At 41.2% G+C, this 23848-nt stretch overlaps 1 protein-coding gene across 1 annotated transcript in view; it reads right to left on the bottom strand.

Annotated features, from left to right (window-relative positions):
- Nucleotides 1-23848, bottom strand: part of slc24a3 (solute carrier family 24 member 3) — a 69631-nt gene that overhangs the window by 2173 nt on the left and 43610 nt on the right. The window contains exons 3-15 of the mRNA XM_078288701.1: nucleotides 13887-13963; nucleotides 11238-11312; nucleotides 11050-11134; nucleotides 9774-9877; nucleotides 8655-8729; nucleotides 8281-8306; nucleotides 8001-8054; nucleotides 7740-7867; nucleotides 6543-6703; nucleotides 4714-4954; nucleotides 3685-3851; nucleotides 3000-3114; nucleotides 2234-2346 (exon numbers count right to left, since the gene is read on the bottom strand). Of these exons, the coding sequence (XP_078144827.1) occupies nucleotides 2234-2346; nucleotides 3000-3114; nucleotides 3685-3851; nucleotides 4714-4954; nucleotides 6543-6703; nucleotides 7740-7867; nucleotides 8001-8054; nucleotides 8281-8306; nucleotides 8655-8729; nucleotides 9774-9877; nucleotides 11050-11134; nucleotides 11238-11312; nucleotides 13887-13963 (1421 nt within the window). The remainder of the gene's footprint in view (nucleotides 1-2233; nucleotides 2347-2999; nucleotides 3115-3684; nucleotides 3852-4713; nucleotides 4955-6542; nucleotides 6704-7739; nucleotides 7868-8000; nucleotides 8055-8280; nucleotides 8307-8654; nucleotides 8730-9773; nucleotides 9878-11049; nucleotides 11135-11237; nucleotides 11313-13886; nucleotides 13964-23848) is intronic.

Raw genomic sequence — 23848 nt, 5'->3', positions numbered from 1 at the left:
TAGCAGTAGTAGTAGTAGTAGTAGCAGTAGTAATAGTAGCAGTAGTGGTAGTCGCAGTAGTGGCAGTAGCAGTAGCAGCAGTAGCAGTAGTAGTAGTAGTAGTAGCAGTAGTAATAGTAGCAGTAGTGGTAGTAGTAGCAGTAGTAGCAGTAGTAATAGTAGCAGTAGTGGTAGTAGTAGCAGTAGTAGTAGTAGTAGCAGTAGCAGTAGTAATAGTAGCAGTAGTGGTAGTCGCAGTAGTGGCAGTAGCAGTAGCAGCAGTAGCAGTAGTAGTAGTAGTAGTAGCAGTAGTAATAGTAGCAGTAGTGGTAGTAGTAGCAGTAGTAGCAGTAGTAATAGTAGCAGTAGTGCTAGTAGTAGCAGTAGTAGTAGTAGTAGCAGTAGTAATAGTAGCAGTAGTAGTAGTATTAGCAGTAGTAATAGTAGCAGTAGTAGTAGTATTAGCAGTAGTAATAGTAGCAGTAGTGGTAGTCACAGTAGTGGCAGTAGCAGTAGTATGCGGCCTGCATGCCACCTACAGTGACTCCTGTGTCTCAGTATCATTCTGTATCTCAGGCCCTTCAGAAGGCAGCTCTGCTTCCCTCAGTGTCAAAACGCTCGTACCAATAAAGATCTCACCAGTCCTGAAAACCAGCTAGCGGAGCCAAGCCTGTCAGCAGCACAGAGACACATTATTCGAAGCATTCCTTCACGTTCTCAATTCCCTCAAACATGTGTGTTTGATCTAGAGGGGTTAAGGCGCTCACTCTGTGTGTATATGTGTGTGTATATGTATGTGTGTGTGTGTGCATTCTGGATGGTATTTTCCTGTGTAAGCTAACAGTGAATTGACCATTCCAACTTTTTTTTCATTGGTAGTCATTTCTAGAGATGGAAAACATTCTGGATTACTCTGTTAGTTCTCCAGAAGATCTATCTTATACCTTAACCCGCTGGAGGAGTCACCGACAGGCTGAGAACAGCTCGTCTAAAAAAGACGTGTGGTGGATGACAGGAAGATTGCAAAGAAAGTGCAAAGACAAAAATGACTTTTGAGTAAATCCAAAATAACCTCAAGAGCAGGGTGCAAATATCAAATACCACAATCTGCAGAAGACTTCACCAGGAAAAATACACTGCAACACTACTACACTGCACACTGCAAGGTGTTAGTCCTTAATCAGCAGTAAGAACAGACAGGCAATTTCAATTTCTTGTGCAAATAACAGAAAAACACCAATTTGTCCCAATAATTAGGGAGGGCACTGTATAGACCCAGGATTTGTTTCATGAACCAAACTGCTTTCATGTTGTCCCAGTAACTGTGTTATCATCTTGATTTTTTTGTTGTGTGATATTTGAGATGTTTGAGATTTTTCTAAACCCCTTGGGTTTTATTATCTCAATTGCGCAGATTATTGATTGCATCTCTTTGTTTTTTATCATCATATTTTCTCACTTTATCACTTCATCACAATCAGAATATATTATGATAAAACAAGTGAAGTGCGGTCATGACTACAGAAAGATAACTACAAAATACCACCTCAATATGAGAATGTCTGTTAATTAACTGTTCATTTTTACTTTCAACTGGTAATTTACCATCAAATGCATGAAGACAATGAGTTATTTTTCCCCTCGTTTGCTCTTTTACACTGCAATATGGATTTCATATCAAAAGGTGAATATGAGACGAAAGAACAGACTGTTAGATAGATGTTAATAAATTGTTTATAGTTATCTATTTGCCTCTGTGTTAAACCATGTTAAAATGACAGCAGCTATGAAAAAGCAACTTCAGCTCACTGGCCCTATTCATGCTGTGGTCTGTATGTCATACTGTGCACTGGAAATGAGATTGGCTTCTAACTAAGGCTGGGGACACACTACACGACTTTAGGGCCAATTATATTGGCATCATGACTGATTTTTGCTGCTAATTTGCTGTATTGTACAGATGCTTTTGTAGTCAGGGTTCAGGACTTGCGTCAAGGTTCAGGACTTAACCTCTTGCCTCCTGATCTAGTCAGGACCATCATAATTATTTCAAACATGTCAGGTTTTTACAACTTGGGTTTTATGGTGTTAAAACTCCCAAAATCCAATTGGTCATCAAGTATGTGATTCTCTACGATGCAAGATGCCAGTGCGAATGCCAGTCGTTAAGTGTGTGATGTCCAATATTCTCCCAGTCTGTTGAGTCGTGTAGTGTGCCCCCATCTTATGATACACTTAGGAGCGCGCTACTTACATCAGAGCCATAGTTGATAGCCAGGGTCTTCAGGGCCCAGGGGAGACCGAGCCCCACTAGGATGTCAAACACATTGCTGCCTATGGAGTTCGACACTGCCATGTCTCCCATACCTGCACAGACGGAGAACATGAGAGAGAGAAAGCGACAGATAGACAGAGATGGAACGGTACAGAGGAAGAAACAAGGGAGGGAGAAAGGAAACGAAAGGTATAGAGAGGAGGAGACAGGAAGGTACGTGGGGGGGAACCGAAAGAAAGAAAGACAAGGCGACAGGTTGGGTGACAGAGAGACGGAGGTAGGTCATCAGCGGAGGTATCTGTCTGAAACAACAAACGAAATACGCGGCGGCCGACAACAAAGCGAAGATCGGCGAAACTAAACGGCGGTGGCGAGCGTGCGTGTCTTCTGCCGAGCCCCCCTCAGACAGACAGAGCCTGCTAAATATTTGATGGCGGGAACAAGAATAAACACAGATGAAAGGGTGGAGGAAAGGACCCCGTCGTGCTGTCTCTCCCCCTCCCCCCTTCGTTTTCAGCCTCGCCACAGGGACGGAAGAAGGGCAGCGAAAAAAAAGACGAGCCCACGATCTTTACCCACGCACTCTCCCTCCCGTCTCCATCTCTATCTCTGTCCTCTTCCCTCCTCTCTGTCTGGCTGCACTTTGATTCTCTTGCTTGGCTTCCGTAGGGCCGTAGTTGGCGTGCGTGTGTGTGTGTGACAGTTTGTGTTATACGATACTGGCATTTCATGTGTGTGCGCGTACCTTGTCGTGCCACTATGAGGCTGGCCATGCAGTCGGGGACGCTGGTGCCCGCTGCCAGGAAGGTGATGCCCATGATGACGTCCGGGATGCCGAGCGTGAAGCCTATCACGGTTACCTGAGAGAGAGAGAGAGAGGGAGAGGGAGAGAGAGAGAGAGAGAGAGAGAGAGAGAGAGAGAGAGAGAGAGAGATTATTGCTTGTATTTTTGAGGTTTTGTGTTTAGACAGAGAGAGAGAAAGGGAAGACATGAAGGAAGGATCAAACTGTTGCTCTCCAAACAAATACATGTGGAGTTATATGCAGAGGAGTGGAAATCCAAGAAATGTATGCGATCTTATGCACATGTCTTAAATTTTAATGCCACTCTGTGCGTTGTATTCACGTTAAGCATCGACTATTTGGCCTCTTTGGATCTCTGCCAGTTGCCTCATGTTGCTTTGAAAACACATAAAAGTGATGATTGTCAGATCTCGCATACTGCTAATTGGCATTCAACTTAATATGACTCGCCTGTGTTGCCGCCTTTGCCATTGAGATTTAGTTACTTCAAAGTCAATCTACTCTTTCATGTCGTTTCTGTTATTTTGCCCACCTGCCTGCATCTATTAATCTGTCTATTTGTCTGTCAGTCTGCCTGTATGCATGTTTGCATCCCTCTCTTTTTCCCCCTCCCTCGCTCCGCTCACCATCCAGACCATGACGTAGGAGAAGGCGGCGATCCACAGCGTGGAGCAGATGAAGGAGAGCATGAACCAGTTCTCCCAGCGAGGCGCGGAGCAGTTGGGGACGGTGAAGTACAGCAGGAGGCACAGGGGCCAGGCCAGCAGCCACTTCAGCTTGTTACACACACCGGCTGCAAGCACACAGGGAAACACACAGCGAAACAGTATACTGCGTAAAGACTGGGTTAAATCTAGTGTACCAAAACGCAGATTGTCACGCACATCACTTCTGCTCGTAATATTTACCTCCTTTCAAATTGCTTGTTCCCCATTTTTGATGAGGAAGTTACTATCTGAGCAGCCTGCCGCTTGTTTGATGTGTTTTCCGGTTGGATTTGTGCACAAAAGTTTATTTCTGACGCACTGCATTTACACTTTGTTCTCAATGTGGCCAAATGTTCTTGTCCTGTCCTTTACTGTCCCGCCTCGTCTCGTCCTCTATTGTACTGTCTAGTCCTTTTATGTCTTGTTTTACCGTTTCTATATTTGTCTCATGCTACTTGTAATTTTGTATTGTGTTACCATATGGAACATAAGGAAGAATGTGTCTTTACACCTGGATTTGATGTGTTTTTGTGCTATCTGATTACAAAATCTGAAACTGGACTAGAGGACTTTTTTGGGGAAAAATTGTTTCTCCATTTGTTCTTCAGCTACCTTAAAAACAGCTTGTTAGCACTGTTACCATCGCTCTTTGAAACCTATGAGTGCTGTTAGCTGCAAGCTAATGACGTAATTCGCAACAGCAGTGCCCATTGTTTTCAATAACAAATGTTAAAAATACTAACAAGGATTGAATAGACTCTAATGAAGAAAGTCTGATCAAGAAAAAGTTGAAGTCTGACTGTAAACAGTATTTTGAAAACACATCAAATGTTATATCCATACACACAAACATTTTCCCAGCTATGAAATCAAAAATATAAAGGTATTCAATTAAACAGAACTTTGAAAAGAACATTTTAAATAAAAAAGCTGAGAGAAAGTCGATACCTGGGCATTGGAAGGGTACGAAGGGCCCCTCTCCGTCCTCCTCTTCCTCCTCCTCGTCGTTCTCGTTATTCTCGTTGTCCTCGTTCTCCGTCTCGTTGCCGGCCTCCCGGTCGTCGTGGCGACCATTGACCCCCCTGTCGGCCCCGCCCAGCCCGTTCTCTACGCCCCGCCTGCTGCCTCCTTTCACCGGGACGTCAGAGTCGCCGTTGGTGAACGTCCGCGTGTTGATAAGACGCTGCCTCTGTAGGACGCACACACACACACACACACAACCAGGTCAGATGTACCTGTAGCACATTAAATATGCTTCACAATTAAATGACTGTGTGTGTGTGTGTGTGTGTTAAGCAGTGGGAATTACTCCTGGCACATCCTGCGATGTCTCAGTGTGAAACATTCTGCTGCTGGAAATGGCCTGAGTTATACAGCACTGCCTACTGATTATAACTGTAATACTGAATTTGATTCATACATTTCTACTTAATATGTCTGAGCGTTGAAATCGTCGGTCATGGCATCCATCCTACTTCGCATTAAGAACGCTGCCAGAAGGCTTAGATGATATAAATCAGATATATTTACGAGGAATCCTCCTTTTGATAGTTAAGGAAATGATTACTGTCTCCAGGCTAAAGCCACAGCCTCCAGCCTTAAATCAAATGGCGAGAAAATATTAAAACTGTTTACCATATGAGAGCGAACCAGCAAGACTGCAGTTAAGAACAAATGCCTTTATAGTAAAATGAACCCCAATCATATTCTACCATCTAAGACTCTGTATCTAGAAGGACTGAGAGTTTTTTTTTCTCTTTTCTTGTCATGGACTTATTAGGGGGAACCAAGCTGTGGGCATCGTGAAGGGAGGAATGGATGAAGAATATAAGAGAATACCCCATACAATGTTATTATCTGTAAGATATATATGTAAGATTTGTATGCAAGAGATACACGATTGCATTTACATAACCTCCATTTGCTCTATTCTTATATATGTCCTATTTTTCTTTGATGTATCCTGTTACTACCTGCTGCTGCGATGGTTTCATCTAATCTAGGGCTGCAACTAACGATTATTTTCATTATCGATTAATGTATCCATTATTTTTTTGATTAATCGATTTATCATTTAGTCTATAAAATGTCAAAAATAATGACAAATGCCCATCACAAGTTACCAGAGCCCAAAGTGATTCTTAAAATTACTCATTTAGTCTGACCAGCAGCCAAAAAACTCCAAAGTATTCATTTTATAATGACATGAAACAGAGAAAAGCAGTAAATCTTAGCATTTTTGAAGCTGTATCCAGCAAATGTTTGGCATTTTTACTAATGACTAAAACGATTATCAAAATTATAATCAATTAATTTTCTGTCGATCGACTAATCAATTTATCGTTTCAGCACTAATCTAATCTACACTAAACCAGAGACTGTGTTCTGGTTGCACCATATGATACAATGATACAATTTGAGTCTTTTTTTGGCTGAACATAGCAATTGAAGATATAAATAGCCACTCGTATGGACAAAGCTATTTCTACATCATTTCATTCTCAGCCCTTGAACAACGTACAAAAATAGCTAATGCTTAGAATCTTCAATGTGCAACCTGATTTGTAGGCCGGGGCCTCTGTGCAGCAGCAGATTACCTTATTAAGGAAGCTGTCTGGAACGCTTTTCCCTCCGAGAAAAAACACACTGCAGCCCGTTTCAAATTGGAAATGGCAGCAGTCTTTGTTTTTTTTTCAATCCAATCAATAGTGCAGCTGTAGCGTGCTTGTGTGTGTGTGTGTGTGTGTGTGTGTGTGTGTGTGTGTGTGTGTCCCTACCTCGGTGATGAGCATTCGTGAGGCCATGGTGAGGCGGGTTCGGGGGGAGAAGTGGCTGGTGATCATGATCCTCATGCCGGCCTCGGAGAAGGACAGCTGGTGGGGGTAGGCTGACAGCAGCTCATCCACCATCAGCACCGACGGCTTCCTGTGGTGGTTTGCTGTAAGACACACACACGCACACACACACATGCATGTAAACACACAATATACACGTGCACGCATGGCCGCGGACACACATTCACACGTACATGCCTAATCTCTATTGAATTCTATACCATTAACCATATTCTATGCTAGAATATACCACACTATCAAATTCTAGCTATATAGTGACACACTGTACAACAATATTGTATAGTTCGAAGATATGATTATTCTCAGAACTTTTTTTTATTATTATAAAACCGATTGTTCAAGTCCTCAGTCCTGATTGGTTGAGTTACATTCAAAGCCATAGAAAAATAAATCGATAAATTCACACCTTTGAATATTAATGATAAAATATTAGTATTTATTACTTGACTTTGTTGAATACTCAGTTCTTATTGGCCAATAAACACATTTTGAGGTCTGTTATTTCTGCAGTCAAGAAGTCTGGTCCGTTTTGCTGATTTCTAATCAAATTAATTAGATACACCTTGTATTAAAAAGATGTTACTCCTCGGTTACTCTTGATGTAAGTTAATTTAGTGTGTAATAAAATCATTTTAAATCAATACTTTGTGTCAAATGATTAATGTGTTTGCTAAATATTTATGTATTAAGCAGAATAATGTACAGTGAGTTGGTCATTATTGCAAAATAAGCCCCTTCAGGGCAATCAAGGGCCCTTGGGTCTTGGGTCACCCAGCTGGGGCTTATTTTGCATTAATGACCAGCTCACTGTACATTAGCCCTTACATATAAACACACACCTTTGAATACATAACAGTTCATTTAAATATTAATCATGCTGCTACTCATGTGTCACTTTGCAGCCAGTTTGTTTAGCTACTGCTTAAGAACTACAGTATATTTCTAGGTGGAAAACTAACATTTGATTAGGATTAATTAAAAAATAAAAGAAATAAAAGTTTTCTTGATTACTTAAATATATATACTATACCATACTATACTATGAAATTCTACACAATGACATACCGTACTACAAGATAGTACTGTAACATACTAACAACAGGAAGACAACAAGCCTACCTTTCTTCAGCAGGACGGCAGTAGCATCACAGCTGTCATCCAGCTCAGCGTTACTGGCCGCCCCGTTCCTCAAGCTGGACGAGTTCTTCTTCCTCCTCTCCAGAAAACGAACAATGTGGGAGTTCAGCCTGGAACAGAGGTCATTCAAACCGGTTAGCATACACCATGTATGCATATGTGGACTAAAGTTACCTACTATCCTTGAAAAAGAACCAATATTTTCATTCTGCGCTATCAAAAACTACGCTTAGACATACTTACTTCATGATTAAAATGTAGACGAAATACATCAGGATCAACGTGAGAGCTTCCCACCTGGAAAACACATAGTTTGGATTGAATGACTATGTGAATTATTAAAAGCAATGGGAACACATCACAAATTTCGATGGCTATTTGTCAGAGGAACATGTTATGGATTGTTCTAATTGAAATCAGTGATGATATCACAATTTCTAACATGAATGGTTGAATAAAAAAAAACAATAACACATGAATACCTATAGAAATAATAATTGAAACAATGATTGATTAGACTCACCACACCACTTTCTCATCATATATGAACTGTGGGAAGAGAGAGAAGAATGACAAAAAGGTGAAAAATCATAGAAATGAACCAGCAATTACATTGAATTACCAAACCTAACTTGAAACCAGACTGCATTTTTTTTAAATTTACAAATCAATTTGAAAAAGGAATAAGAGCCAGGCAAGAAAAAGATGTAAAGATCAATTTGCATGCATGCATGTATTTATCAATCACAGATTTATCAATCAAACTGGCTGTTCAATTAAAAAACCTATGAATATTACCAGACCCAGACTTTCTTTAGTCGAGGACGGCCCTAATGCATTTTACAGTATTTGCAATGTTATTATGACTGGATTTGTCTTCATATCTAGGTTCCTCACCACTATAAGAGCAGAGATAGACAAGGTGTAGTAGACAGAGTCTCTGAGCAGAGGCCAGCAGGAGAGACGCACCGCCTGAGAGAGAGAGAGAGAGAGAGAGAGAGAGAGAGAGAGAGAGAGAGAGAGAGAGAGAGAGAGAGAGAGAGAGAATATAAAACAAAAAGCAGGGAAAAAGAGAGTAAAAATAGTTATAGACACTGAATTACTTAATTTTTTGTCCCGTTGAGTAAGACATCTAACATCTCACACTGCTGTGCACCAGACAAATGAGATAAACCACAAGGCTCTTGATGGATTGTGGTAAATCATTACTCTGTGTGTGTGTGTGTGTGAGTGTGTGTGTGTGTGAGTGTCTGTTTGGGTCTTACGTAACATGCAATCTAAACAGGAAAAAATTCTTCTAAGTATGTTTCTCTTTTCCTCGTGGGATTACAGCGGCGAACAGGACAGATATCATTTTCTGACTCAGACACTTTGCTGCAAACTAAATGCAGTTATGACATGAGGGAGGCAGACACTATGTCTAGAGAGAGAGAGAGAGAGAGAGAGGGAGAAGGGGAAGAGATGAAGAGAGGGAGAGGTTAGCTGACTTTCCATCCAAGGACGTTAAAATTGTGCGAATTATGATGCATCGAATTAAAAAGTCTGAACGCTAAAACGTTTTCACACTCGCTTTGACGCAGCGAAGTGAAGATAAATAGCGGTTGTATGACCATTACTCGGTGCGTGAGAATATCACAAGTGCATTTCTTTGTTTTTGTCTTCGGACAGCATGAAATATGGCCGGCATTAGCTGACACGAAAGAGCAATAACAGCTCGTTCAATACTAATCAATTCTTGAGAGACTTTCCATTTTTCATGCGGATGTGTACTTTCTGATGAGATGCTGTACATTCAGGAAGCCTTTGTATTCGCTTCAACCCAGCTGATGGATTTTATTTGTTGCAACGTTTCAAATGTTTGCCTAAAATTTGCTTGAGTTGGATGAAAATGTAGTTAGTGAGAGAGAGAAAACCGATTCAGACAGCGAGGTGAAGATAGAGAGACAAAGAGACAGAAAAACAGATGAGACATGGTCTGTGTGTGTGTGTGTGTTTCTAACTTGTAGCCCACTGTACCTGTCCAGCGAATATGCCACACACTCCGATAATGCAGAGGATGTTGAAGACAGCTGAGCCCACGATGGTGCCGACCCCGACGTCACCTTTAGTGATGAACACTCCTGCACAGCGGGGGACAGAAAACACTGGTTACCACAGACCACCAGCAGTACTTTTCAGTTACAGTTTTTTCTTGTGATATTAAGACGGTTCTCTGGCTGAAGCATGATGGTTTGGCTCTCTGGTTACTAAATTAGCACCAGTGCTAACTGAAGTGGAGTCGATGCCAAACACGGCATGTTTCAAATTATGGACAAAAACATCTTCATTTAGCTTAACATTAAGTAGGCCTATTACTCTTAATTTAAGCTTTCTATGCTTCTGTGAGCAACAATTATGAAACATGTTGCATTGGCTCCCATTACCAATGGCTAAATTTAGCTGGTGTTTGTGTTGGCTAGTAATAAAAGTTAGGATAACTGAACACAGAAACCATTAGACCTATATGCTACTGTCAATGACAATACAAGCCCTCCAGAATGAGCCAAATTTTTACAAATTTTACTAATCAATTCACCTGTTTTCAAGCTAACATAGCTACTAAGCTACTAAACTAGCATCCATCTTTACGATGCCAATATTGTCAACATACCTCCTTCGGTTACTGCCACTAAAAGGTAAGACACCCTTATCACAATTTATGTCCATCTTTGACATGAATTCTGGATGATATTCAGTGTGTTAAGGGTCCCGGTTTGGGGGTTTGAAAATGTGGTCACCCTAGTTTAGAAACTGTTGTTAGCTAACATGGTGCTAGCTGCGGAAGCCAGTGGTATTTCACTAAGGTTTATCTTTTGCTGTCCAACATTCTGGATGACAAAAACTATTTGAGGCTTGTAGGAAGACAAAGGGTACAATGTACTTGTCTAAAGCTCATATTTTATTCACTCTATTCGTTTGTCATTCAAGTTATGTAACAAGGTCAGCAGATTTGGCACTATCTCTGGGTGGTATTTTGCACTGGTGTGTTGTTTCGTTTTTAGTTATATTTATTTAGCTAAACCCAACATTTCAAATGGCAAGATTTGATTATATAAGTCCAGTCTTCTCACCAAAAATCTCACTTTTAAATTGATTTTATTGCCGCAAAGACTTGAAAGAAAATGATGCTCTCCGCCGCTATGGGATATAGAGGGTTAAGGGAATAAACAGTGATGCTACTGGCATAGGTGTGTGTGTGTCTGTGTGTGTGTGTGTGTGTGTGTGTGTGTGTGTGTGTGTGTGTGAATCTCACCAATGACAGAGGTGAACAGTTCAGGAGCTGAACTGCCTGCTGCCATGAAGGTCGCACCTGCAACATCCTCACTCAGATGGAGACGCTGGGAGAAAGAAAGACAGCAAGCAATAGCATGAAAGAAAGCAGTAGTATAAAAACAGCTCTTCTATAGTGATGGTAATAATGGAACTCCAGTGTTTTCCTACCTCACATATCTTCTCGAGCGAGGGGACAAAGTAGTCGTCACACAGCAAGGCCAGGGCGTAGAACATGTACATCGCCTACAGAGGCCAAAACACACTCTGGTGAGCAACAATACACACATACATACAAAGACACCTATTGAAAGAACAACATTGTCATTCACAAGAGATTCGCTGAACAAATAGCTGTGAGATTTTTTTTTTTTTTTTGGAGAAAAATAAAGCATTACTAGTCCAACTCATTCATACAACTCAATTATTTACAAATATAATTTTCAATATATTTGCCATGATGTTTTGTTACTGTCTGAAGACACTAGGGTTAGACTATATCAGTTTGCTGATATGCTGATCTTTCGTGAAATATCAGATATCAGCCAGTCAGTCAAATCTGTATCAGCTTTCAAAAATCCATATCAGTCAAACCCTAGCTAACACAACATGGGTGTTTCAGGGTGTCAAGGTGTCATCTTTTGACACCCTGAAGAAGGCCCTATGGCCAAAACATGTTGGTGTTTTTAATGCTTCTATGATTTAATAAAGTATTTCGTCTTTTGATACTTCAAAGAGGAGTTGCCTTGGTTTTTTCTTCAAGTTATATAATCAGAGTTTTAGACCAAAGACCACCCTCTTACACTACAAAACCCACCAGTAGCGCTCCTATATCTGCTTTTCACACATAAATGTCTGAATTGCTGGAGTCAAAAGAACTTAGTGTACACTTATTCAAAGCAACCTACAATGAGTGAGCTGGTAAAAACAACCACAAAAGGGTTGTGAACTGCTATCTACAGCATCATTTTTGATAGACTCAGTCTCCAAAACTTGTAAATGTGATTGATGTTTTGGGTTTTAAGCTGGTATTCCTTTTTACACTGTAGGCTTCAGACTTATCCGCATGCCTGTCAAACCAACTGCAAAGGATTGACTTGAGGAATACAGCATGAATGATGCTGAGGGAGGGAAGCTCTGGCTGCTCCAAAACCACAGTGTCATATTTTTAGGTCAGCAGCCAATATTCACTCAAACTGCAGCGTGCGGGCAAGGCGCCTCGTCCATTTGCAAGAGCGGTAAGTGGCAAGTTAGTGTCTCTTTCACAAAGAAACGTATACAGGTCAGACTTGTGTGCAGAGACACACTTTCTATTCCAACAATGTAGGCGCAAGTTGCAGCACTGACAGGCAATCAAAAGTGATACAGATTTTGATTGACGGCGTTTTCGAATCCTTTGATTTGTAAATAATTACATGCCATCAAGCGAAGTACACTGGCCCATTATTAGGATTTCATTCAAAGTGTTAAAGATTTTACTACGATATGTTGAGTTACTTCAATATGAACTTTACAAGAGAGACACAGGACCTTCTTTCGTCTGATTACAAGTCATATCCATAAGCAGGCCAGGCACGTCCACAAACGTGAATATATTTATAGGTTAGGGAAATGGCATGCAATTATTTTCCTCCTCATTTTGGGATGTAGAGCATGTACATAAGCAGGTTTGGTGTCTAAATCTTTGGGCAGCCAGGCAGCGTGTCCTCATATCACACATAAGCCTCTGCTCAACATCTGCCAAACACTTCCCCATTAACACACTGGCAGTCGGGTCATAGGGTGTCCACGTTTTCGTTTGTTTAGTGTGTGTGTGTGTGTTCTTGTACTTCTATCCTTGTGAGAACCAGTTTGAGTTTTAGACCTTCAGTAGAGGTGTGACCAAGTCAACTTTGCTCAAGTCCCAAGTCAGTCTCAAGTCTTGAGGCTCAAGTCTCAAGTTAAGTCCCAAGTCTAAATGTGGAACAGCAAGTCAAGTCAGAATCCAGTCCAGCATCAATTTAATATCTTAAAGAAAACTAAATATCTAAGACTTTTCAATGCAATATGGTTTTAATAGGATAAAAACTTGGTAAGAGCATCATGAGTTTGATTTATAAAATCAGTTTCAACTTCAATAAATTAAATCATTCCATACAAATTCAGAAAACAGAATTTAAATTCAGTCGTCTGGTGGAACAAATCTCATCACTTTCAATCTAAGTCATTTACACAAACACAAGATCTCAAGTCAAGACTTTAGAAACCTTTTCAAGTCATCAGAGTACAAGTCAGAGTCAAGTCCCAAGTCACCAGAACCCAAGTCAAGTCAGGTCTCAAGTCTTCTCTTCATGCATCAAGTCAAGTCTCAAGCAATTCAGACTGTGACTCGAGTCCAAGTCATGTGACTTGAGTCCCCACCTCTGAGCACAGGATTTGGGTTTAGGGTTAAGATTAGTATTAGAAGATTAGGTTAGGATTAAGGTTAGGGTTAGTTTAGTTAGGCTTAGTATTAGATGTTAGGGAATGAATGCAGTCAATGGAAAGTCCTTACTTGTTCCTTCCAAGTCCGCTGCAGTTATTCTTCCCCATTTTGCACTTTTTAAGCCCTTTTTCTTTGCACCATGTCTTATTAAAGAACTCTTTTTGCTATCTCAGCTGCTTGATTTCCCTTTTTTTTTTGAGGCTTTTTTTATGCCCCAGCAAATCAGAGTGCAGGTTCCTCCGTCGTCTAATGCATGATTCATCTGAACCTGCGCTCCCGGAGAAACTAACAGCAATTTTGGCAAGTATCAGCCACTCACATCCTGCACTTTATGCGTGTATATGGGTGACACTCACACACAGGACGTGCAGGCCCACCGCTCCGTCGACGCGCTCCTGGTTGGTGAAGTAATCCCTGGGGAACTCGTGGATTGCTGCAGAGAAAGAAAAAAAAACACAGAAATCGAACATGCTGAAACGAAAAAAATGAAATATTAACTCTGCGGAGGAAGAAACCCCAAGGGGCTCATAGAAAACATCTCACCCCAAAGGTAACAAAAAAAAATTAATCGAGACGACAAGATACAAGTCAATTGGACACTGAAATAAAGCGATATAAAAACTCAATAGGGACATGTAGGGTACAAGAGCTAGAAAATGCATAATTAACAAGGGAACTGAAATGGATTTAAAATAGCCCTGTGTGTGTGTGTGGGGATTCAAAGATAAACAGATGGAGGGAGAGAACATGTGTCGCGTCTTGTTAGACTGAAAATCATACATAAATGAAAAGCGGGGCAGCTAAGGTAACGTTCTCTGTGATCTGTCTAACCTTTTTCCAGAACTCATTTTGCCCATTAGCAATTTTCAATTAAAAGTCAGACAGAAATCTCTAAATGCTGATGATGGATAAACATTGCGAGTGGCTGTTCGCACGTTGAGGTGAAAGAAAAAGAAAAAGAAGTAAATACTACAGCGTTTTCCATTTTCAAATTTAATTTCTTGACTGGATTATAAGATCTTGGCTGCTGTTCAATATGATTCGCGCTGATAGTGGCTTGGCAATATGACTGATAACTCAGTCATTACGCTCTGCAGACGATTATACTTCACGACTAATGCCACAATATGTCAAATAACAGAGAGAGTTTATGGTAGTCATATCTATCAGCACTGAAAAACAGCTTTCTCTCCTTACTTTTCCAGACTTTCTGTGCAATTCCCAAACTTTTCAAGACCTGGAAATTATCAGTTTGATTTTCCGTACATTTCCATACAGACTTTCTGGAGTGATGCTGCACCTACAGTTTCTTTGCATTGGTCTGAACCATAATGAAGTTTAGTTTGTTGCATTTTTGTATTTGCTTCGTTTAGGTTCATGCCTCCCAATTACAAGCGAACCAGAGCTTGTAAACAAAAGTCACATGGACTCACAAGTAGCTCGTTTATTGGACAGAGTTTTGGTGGCCTGTCATCCTTCCAGGTTAGAGGTTTTGGCGGTGGGAGGAGTCAAGACAAATTTTGATTCCAGTCTCTGAAGCGTCAGTTAAACATGATGCACTTGTCTGCGCTCTTTGCTGTACTTTTCCTTCTCTGGTGTTCATTTAAGAACACATGAAGAAACAGCTGAGTATGAGCGTCAGTCCAGACTGCGGTTTGCCCTCGATTCCTTTTGTTATGCCGGGCTTTCCGAGCATGAGGAACTGCTGACTGATCAGATGTGAACATCCACCTCCTTCTACCCAGAAACCCTTGCGTTTTGGGGTTATTTCCCGTGGTTGGTTCGGATTACATTCTCACATATCGCTCTGTCTCTCCATCCTAGACCCAACAGAGGTGACATGATGAATCCGTCACTGTCCAACAGCAGCAGCGAATCACAACATGCCAAAATATGCCGCATATTAATTCACAACCGTCACGTGCATTCCCTGTTGCATATGAGTCTTCATATGAGTGGCAAGGCTAAAAATAGCCTTGGCCCAGTGTGACTGTGCATGTGTGTTTGGGATTTGCTTGCTCTGTATGTGTGTGTGTGTGCCATGTGTGTGATTCTGCTGTGCGCTTGCAGAATCTGTACTCCATGTGTGCGTGCGTGCAAGTGTATTTTCCCAATGGATGTGCATTGTTTCCTTTCTGTGCATGCGTGTGTGTTCGTGCTGCATGTGTGTGTGTGTGTGTGTGTGCGCACGCTTGTGTAACGTGAAGGCAACACAATGTGCAGTGACATTCTCTCCCTCAACAGCCGAGAGCTTGTGAGTCAGGCGGCTTCAGCTTCAGCCTGCCCTGCGTGGCCCAAACACAACACAACCCCTGTCCGCTCATAGGAACTGACAGGAGAGAGAGAGAGAGAGGGAGAGAGAGAGAGAGAGAGAGAGAGAGAGAGAGAGAGAGAGAGAGAGAGAGAGAGAGAGAGAGAGAGAGAGAGAGAGAGAGAGGAAAGGGGGGGGGGGGGATAGGGAAGAGGTAGGAAGGGAGAGATGAGAGCGGGAGGGGAAAAAAAGAGAAAAGGGACAAAATGAAGAACCGGACATGATGTAGAGTCAGCAGTGAGGAACTGGGGAGAAATAATGGAGGGAGCTGAAGGGGAACCAGAAAAGATAAAGGAGGGAAGGAGAGAAAAGAGGAGTCTGGTGTTGTGGTTGGCTACAGGTGAGTGAGTCAAACTTGTTATAAAACACTATAAACACTCTCTCACTGTTTCTCTCTCTCGGTCAAAAAAGCCCCAATCCCCTCTATCTCTCCCCTTCTTCTGTTTCTTTTCCTTTCCTTCTTCGCTCTTACACGATCCTTCTATGGTCACAGGAATATCGCAAGGGAGCCAAGCGCTGATGTAGTGGTAAATAACAAGATAGGTGTGTATATTTTCAGAAAAACATTAATTTCTGCCTTTTTTCCACTTCAAAGACTCTGTCCTCACATAGCTTCCATCAGTTTGATGCTACTTGCTATGATGTATACTATGAATTTCTGTCATGAAGATCAGGCTACAAAGGTGTTTCTTTTTCTATTCCACAAATAAAAAGATGGGTAACTTGAGTTAAGGTGGGTTTACCCTCCATTACATCCCAGCCACCAATACCCTGACCTTTGACCTTTTCATTTTTGGTTGCTTTCAATTTTTAGTGATCTAGGAATTGAAGCTTATTCTACTGTTGCACTCATGGTAAGTCACTCTTTTACACCTAAAATGTAAAATGTAGAGTACAGTAAATCAGTTAGCAAGCAGTGCTTTTCCACTCAGTCTAGTACAGTAGGGATCGGTTAGTAAAAATCAGTCAGTAAACAGTTTCAAGTCAGTTGCCAAGCCATTTCCAGCAGTGGAATGTGTTTCCCACTGAGCCATCACAGCCAGGGCAGTCTGTGCCAATAGTAGTGCAACACACACACACACACACACACACTTACAAAACACAGAGTGCCCCAAAGCATACTGCCAACTATGGAACATTCATAGCTACGAAGAAAACAATTAAGTCTCTCTGTCATTATCTCCTAACTGACACATACTGTACGCACACACAAATACACTGACAGACGCTAACAAGCACATACTCTCACACACACACACACACACACACACACACACAGGCCTCTATACATACTGATGAGACACCGCTTCGACCAATTACACAGCCCCAAAATAACAACAACAACAATGGCCCAGCCCTTTTGGCTGGATGCGTAGCGTGACTGCCCCTTTTGGACCATCTATGAGGAGTCTTTGTGTTTTTCAATTCACAGATTAGAGGCTCGCTGGACCTGGCCAATGCATGCATGAGCATAGGCCAACTCCATTTCTACCAGAGATGTGTGTGTGTGTGTGTGTGTGTGCGTGTGTGTGTGTGTGTGTGTGAAGGGCCATCACCACAAAGCTTTCCTCTCTCTCCTTTCACCTCAACCTGGCACCGAGACAGATGGCTCCTGAGGGAAGGACAAGCACCATGCCACGAAATATCAACTATTTACACACACACACACACACACACAGACACACACACACACATAGGGGCGTGCAATTCTGCTGGAGGAGCCAAGTTCATGTTTCCAAAAACAGCAAATCTATCTTATCTGCTTTTTTCCATACATGGCGAAACAAAGAGCGTTTCAAGAACCGGAGACGTGACGCGAAGCCAGAAATGATGACATCGCGATTGATCGATATAATGTGTAAAGTATTTTTTTTCGTGAGGGATTTTAACCCCAAGTTGTCATGAAAAAACATTGTGCGTCTTTCCAAATAAATTCCACAGGTGTCTTTCACTTGGAATAGATGGGATAACCTTCATTTTGTCAGTGAAGGCGGTTGAATTCCTCTTTCCTTTATAAAACGGATCGATTCTTTGACCTTTGACCTCCTGTGTGCCGGTTGCTCATAACGTACTGTACGTATCATGCATGTCATACAGGATTTGAAGCTTACTCTACCGTTGCACTCTGTTTTTCTAAGTCACCCTGGGTAAGAGCTCGAGCTAAATGCTCAAAATGTAAATGTCAAAACGTGACCCACCTCATGTCAAAGAGAAGCCCAGTGATGTATGACCAGCAGCAATCCATCCAGATTTAGGATTATACTAACTCTAGTGTCGCGGCAGCCGGGCGGATCAGCCCGACATCGGCGCTGCTGCTGCGGCGACGACGTCACTAATCTTGTTAAATATTCTGTGAAAAGATGGATGTCAAACAGCGAGCGAGACAAAAGAGTTGTATAATCTCTGGATTTAGTCCCTCCATTCTCCTTTCTGTCCGGTAAAAAAAGAGAAAAAATCAATATGATTTACAGTAGCCGCTGCATTAAAGTCGTTTCTGGAAAAGTATAATCTGCATTAGCTGGTATTCTGTTGGGCTAAGTGCAGTCTGCGGCTAGTTTAAAGGGCCTGATCCGCTGTGTTTATGCTGTATAGGATGAAGGGAACAGAAGAGGGGAAAGAAGGGATGGACAAACTGCTATTAGGTGGTATTAGAGGGGTTGATTCCTTGGTGGCCTCCGCTGAACGTTTGGAAAGACGCAGGGTGCCGTTCGGATTTACTGGAAAGCATATGAGGGACTGTAGCATCCATATTCCAAAATGAATGAATAACAAAACATCTTTCAGTTGAGAGGAATTTTAATAATGTGTAAGACACGTGTGTCTAAATTTGAGTTTAAAGACAAAAAATCAGCCAATATCTCTAAAATATAGAGGGTCTGCCCTCACATGTGAAAACCCACATGTGAATTCAAGGCACGTGCTTTTTGGTCACATTTTGGTATTCATATGTGCACCTGTGAATTGTCTCTTTGCATGTGAAATTATGTTTCCACATGTGAAACAAATATTGTCATGTGTCAGGTGAAAACGTACAAAAAATTTTTCACATGTGGAAAAAACCCCCCAAAAACTTCTCACCTATGACTTGAAATGTTCACATCTGAAGTAAAAACTGTCATGTGATGTCAGGAAAAAAAATTGTTCACATACAGTATGAAAACCAATATGTGTCCAAAAAGCACATGTGCTTTGGATTCACACGTGGGTTTTCACATGTGACTCGTTTTGTAAGGGCGATTGAAGAAGAAGTAGAAGTGTTGCCATTTACCTGCTATCCGTTAAAAAAGAACCATCATTCATTTTAATGTTATGCTTTCAATCAGTTTGTATTGGTTTTGAATGAAACTCTTCACCTGAACACAGTTATATGATGCAGTAACAGCTTGGTCATGTTATGGAGCTAAACACCGCTTTAGTTTATTAGACATTAGCAGTCTTGGACTTTGCCATTCCCTCCTCACATCAGTTTCCTTGGCTGAATACTCCAGTTGCTGCAGGGAGTGTGAACGCTTAAGAACATCTAATTGAATGTGTGAATGAAAGAGGGGGTTAATCACACTATCTTACCCAATCAGCTTTTTTCCCTGCATGTGTGTGTGTGATTGTGGTGTGCGGGTCTTCGTTCCCTTTTCTCCCCTTTACAAATTTCTCACCTTTTAATAACCTATGACTTCTTAATGTGTCATAATAACCCGGCCTTTCAGATAATGAAATAATAAAATTTCACATTAGGGGTCACACCGCGGCCCTGATGTAAAGTTCTCTACTAAGACTTTCTGATGATTTTCCATGTCAGAGCGCTTCCACGACCTAAAGATGCTCTTCCTTCCTGGTTTGTTAATGTTGTTTTTCTAAAGGGGCGAGCGGCCTGGTTTCCACTCCACTTGGGCTGAAAACCATCTAATGCATTATGTGAAACAAGTTGGAAAATACATTCTGCTGTACTCCTGTGAAGTGACCCATTTGTAAAATTCCCTAATATTCCCTGACTACAGAGAATGTATCAAATTCCCTGTTTGGAATACACCTCTGAACATTCCATGATATTCCAGGAATTCCATGACCAGTATGTATGAAATGACAGTATATGATAGGCTTTTAACAGGTTTCATGTTCCAAAGGGTCATGAAACTCACTCAACACATATTAGACCATGTAAACATTCAGTAAGTAAGAAAAACAAAACTCTAGTATTACATTTACAAGGTTTCTACACATAACTATTATGCTTTTGACAAGTTTCCTGAAATAATGAAGCAACTACAAAAGAGCAGAGTAGCAGTAATTGGACTTCCTTTTCTCCTCCTGCAACCAGTGCTTCATTTGTAAATGATGAGGTCCCAGAACACCAAGTGGTCGGTGTTCCCGCGAGTCGGTCTGGAGGGACAACAAGCGCATTGGAGGCACGGTGGTGCTCAGTGCAGCCATACAGCATACTGTAGACCTAACAGCCTAAACATTACTAAATGACCGACTATATGACCTTAGAGCTCCGACTACTGGGGACCTATAACAATATTTTATTATTGCATAGGCTACATAATGCTCATTTTGTCCAAACCGATGGGTTTTTACAAACCTGCCCTTCAAGTAGTGGACTAAAGATATAACTGTGCTGTGCACAACATAAAAATGCCCACATACTTGGCTTTGAGACATCCTAATCATACATAAACACATCAAGGAAACTGCAATGGCTTCAACCATTTACCAGACAAATTCTGGCTCGAGTAGTTACGCATTAATATTCAACACAAATACTTTCATAGGACATCTATTTTGAACGTAGGAAACAATGTCAGCGAATAATGAAATGACAGCAATAAAACGTGTCATGGTCATGCCAAACAGCTACAAGTCGGCCTACATGCGACACTCAGCTGGACCGCGCTGGTTTTGAAATACCCACATTGATGTGGGGCTTACAGCCCTTCACTCAACCAATTATCCAATTATATTACCAATTATTTCTGGACACTCAACATAACATGCGCAATTGCCCACATATTTAACTGTGGGACTTACAGGTCCACACTCCATAATAATTTCTGTTTTCATCTATGCAAATATGAATTTAGATGTTATTGTCCCAGCAGAGAACTGTAACACGTTTACAAAAAAAAATAAATCATGCTTACCTTGTCTAATTTCCAAAAATAGTCCACACAGCGGACATATGGACAGCAACTTCAACTATCTTTTAGCCATGACGCTGTCTGAGTGTGTTTCATAACACACTCTGCAGAGCAGCTCACTCATGTCACGTGATTACTATGCGCTTGTTGCTACTTTCTAATAGGGTAATCACCTGTCTTCATATGGAAATGAGCCAATTAGGTTTTTGGAAGGGAGGGGAAAGGAAGAGTCAACTATTGGGATTATTACATGGCAGACAAAAAAACTTTCATGCCACCAGAGGTGCCGGGTTCACGCAAATAGGTACCAGAATGCAGGTAGTCCAAAACCGCAAGGTGCCGGATCCTGTTCCGGCAGGAGCATTTTAGTGATATATCATTTTAGTCATGATACAGAAATTTGACTTTTTGATACAATACGAAGTTTAATATTGAGAAAAACATCAAGCAATGTGTTTCCAACTTTGTAGCAAAATTTTACACAGGGGTTTGATATGTTGATTGGGTTTTATTTTTGGGTTTCCGCCCTCTAGAAGTGACATTGGGATTTCAGCTTGCTTAACACATGGTGGAAAGTATCAACCATTTATAAAATTCAATATTGAATTGAATCTGTCACAACAATATCGAAGCAGCATCAAAATGTCTTACCTTCTTCTAACACTAGACCGTTTGACACTACAACTCTCCATTCAGACCAACAAAAATGATTTTTTTTAGGCTTGCCTCACCTGTTCAGTGGTTGGGGTGGGGGAAACATGCATGCAGATACACACACACACACACAGTTGTCAAATCCCAGACTTGTTTCACTTCTTTTTTTTTTTTTTTTAAATCTGTGTGAGATCAGTGTGGATTGACCCGAGCGGTGACGGGCAGCTCGTCACTCCAGGGGCAGAGAAACAACAGACCCCCCCCACCCCCCCCGCCTCTCTCTCTCGCTTATGTAAGACCACAACCATTACATAAGACCTCTGTGGCTCCGATGGAGAGAGAGAGAGAGAGAGAGAGAGAGAGAGAGAGAATCCTCCAAATCCTATACATCATTAAAGGGATCTCAGGAGGCCCCCGTGTTTTAAGAGCAGCAGAAAAGACATTGCTTTATGCAGATGACAGATGGCTTTTCCTACATCAATGACAAAGCACGGTTTAGCATCTGTTATTGTGATGGAGAGAGAGAGAGAAACACAGGCATATAGAGGGAGAACACCGATAGAGAGAAACGACAGCTGTTGTCGGGTAAAAACCTTGCATCTCCAAAACGCCGACTTTTCAGGCACTATACGGAAAACTGCCTTGTTTTTAGTTTTTGAGATTATCTAATTGGTTTGGAAAAGGTTTCCTAAACTCAATTTTCTCAACCCATAGAGGAGTATGTAATTTTTCAATTGAAGTTAAAATATGAAAATTATTAGTAGCTTGGTGGTCTAAGGCGCATACCATATAACCAGAATGTCCTGGGTTAGAATCCAGGCCAGGACCTTTATCGCATGTCATCTCTCTCTAACCCAATCATTCTTCAATAAAAAACCAATAGACTGACATAATGGTGTCTTGTCATTCAATGTAACATCTGTGATATCTATGCTGGCCATATGAGAGGAATTTATTATCCACTCATAATTTTCTGGAATTGTGAATACAGAGCATAATGCTGGAACTTTCCCCTAAAACTGTCTGACAGTTGCTTGGCTAATTGTTTAATAGAATAAATAGGACTGATATACATAATATATGTTTTCAAAAACCAATAGTTTATACTTCAAACACGTTAAGATGATAAATTATCTAGTTTGAAATCAATCTATACTGTAACGTGTAATTAGCAACTTTAAGTCAATCCATACATGTAAGTAATCTATACTCTTTCCCATACTTCCCACTCATACAGTCTAATTAACATCTGCTGAACTGTTGGCTGCATATGTTTACATAAGCCCAGCTGTTTAGATCCTATTTTTATGTTTTTGATCTATTATTTTCATGCTTTATTCCATTTTGCTGCTGCAGCAGCCCAATATTCCCCATGCGGATCATTAAAGTTTCATCTTATCTTAAAACATGTACTATACAGCAGTACATAATGAGCAATATGTCTAATAATGTAAAACAGTTCCAAAAATGAGAAAATTCAGTTAATTCCAGTAAGGGCATATTGGACATTGCAGTAAGAATTATGTGTATTTGTTATTATGCATGTGTGTCTGTGACAGAGTCTCTCTCTCTCTCTCTCTCTCTCTCACAAACACACACACACACACACACACACACACACACACACACACAGAGAGAGCATGTCAGCCTTGCAGTAGCTGTCCTAATCCTAAACATGGCAGTTTAATGCGTCCCAAAGTAAGCGCAGTGCCGAGGCTCAGGCCCCTGACAAAGTGCCATTCTGACAGTGTCATTCAGGTTCAGTGTCTAATGCATACTGTCTATACTTCATGTATTTAGTCTCTTTTAGACTTCAGCTGCTTAAGAGGGAAACAGTCAGCACGCTATTTACATGGCACCGGGTACGAGGGCGAAATATGATGTAAGTTTAAAATGTTCGACCCTGTGGCCCTGTGCCTGCTAGTGGTTAACAGTGTAATGCATACAAACACATGCAACTACACACACACACACATACATACACACACACACACACACACACACACACACACACACACACACGCAAACGGCAGCATGTGGTTGCATTTATTTTCTGCCACAAGTGCTTAAAAGCAAGTGGGTGGTATTACCTAACACGTCGGACATTCGTCTGCATAAAAAAGTGTAGAAATTAGAGAAAACGAGTTGGAAGCACGAAGAGAGTTTCGCTCCTTATTTACAACATTTTCCTGTAAATCACTCAAAAATCACCCAAAAA

The sequence above is a fragment of the Centroberyx gerrardi genome, chromosome 15 (assembly GCF_048128805.1).
Source record: "Centroberyx gerrardi isolate f3 chromosome 15, fCenGer3.hap1.cur.20231027, whole genome shotgun sequence".
Taxonomy (NCBI): Eukaryota; Metazoa; Chordata; class Actinopteri; order Beryciformes; family Berycidae; genus Centroberyx; species Centroberyx gerrardi.
Note: the sequence above shows the minus strand (reverse complement) of the source record. Positions and strands in the feature narration are given on the sequence as shown.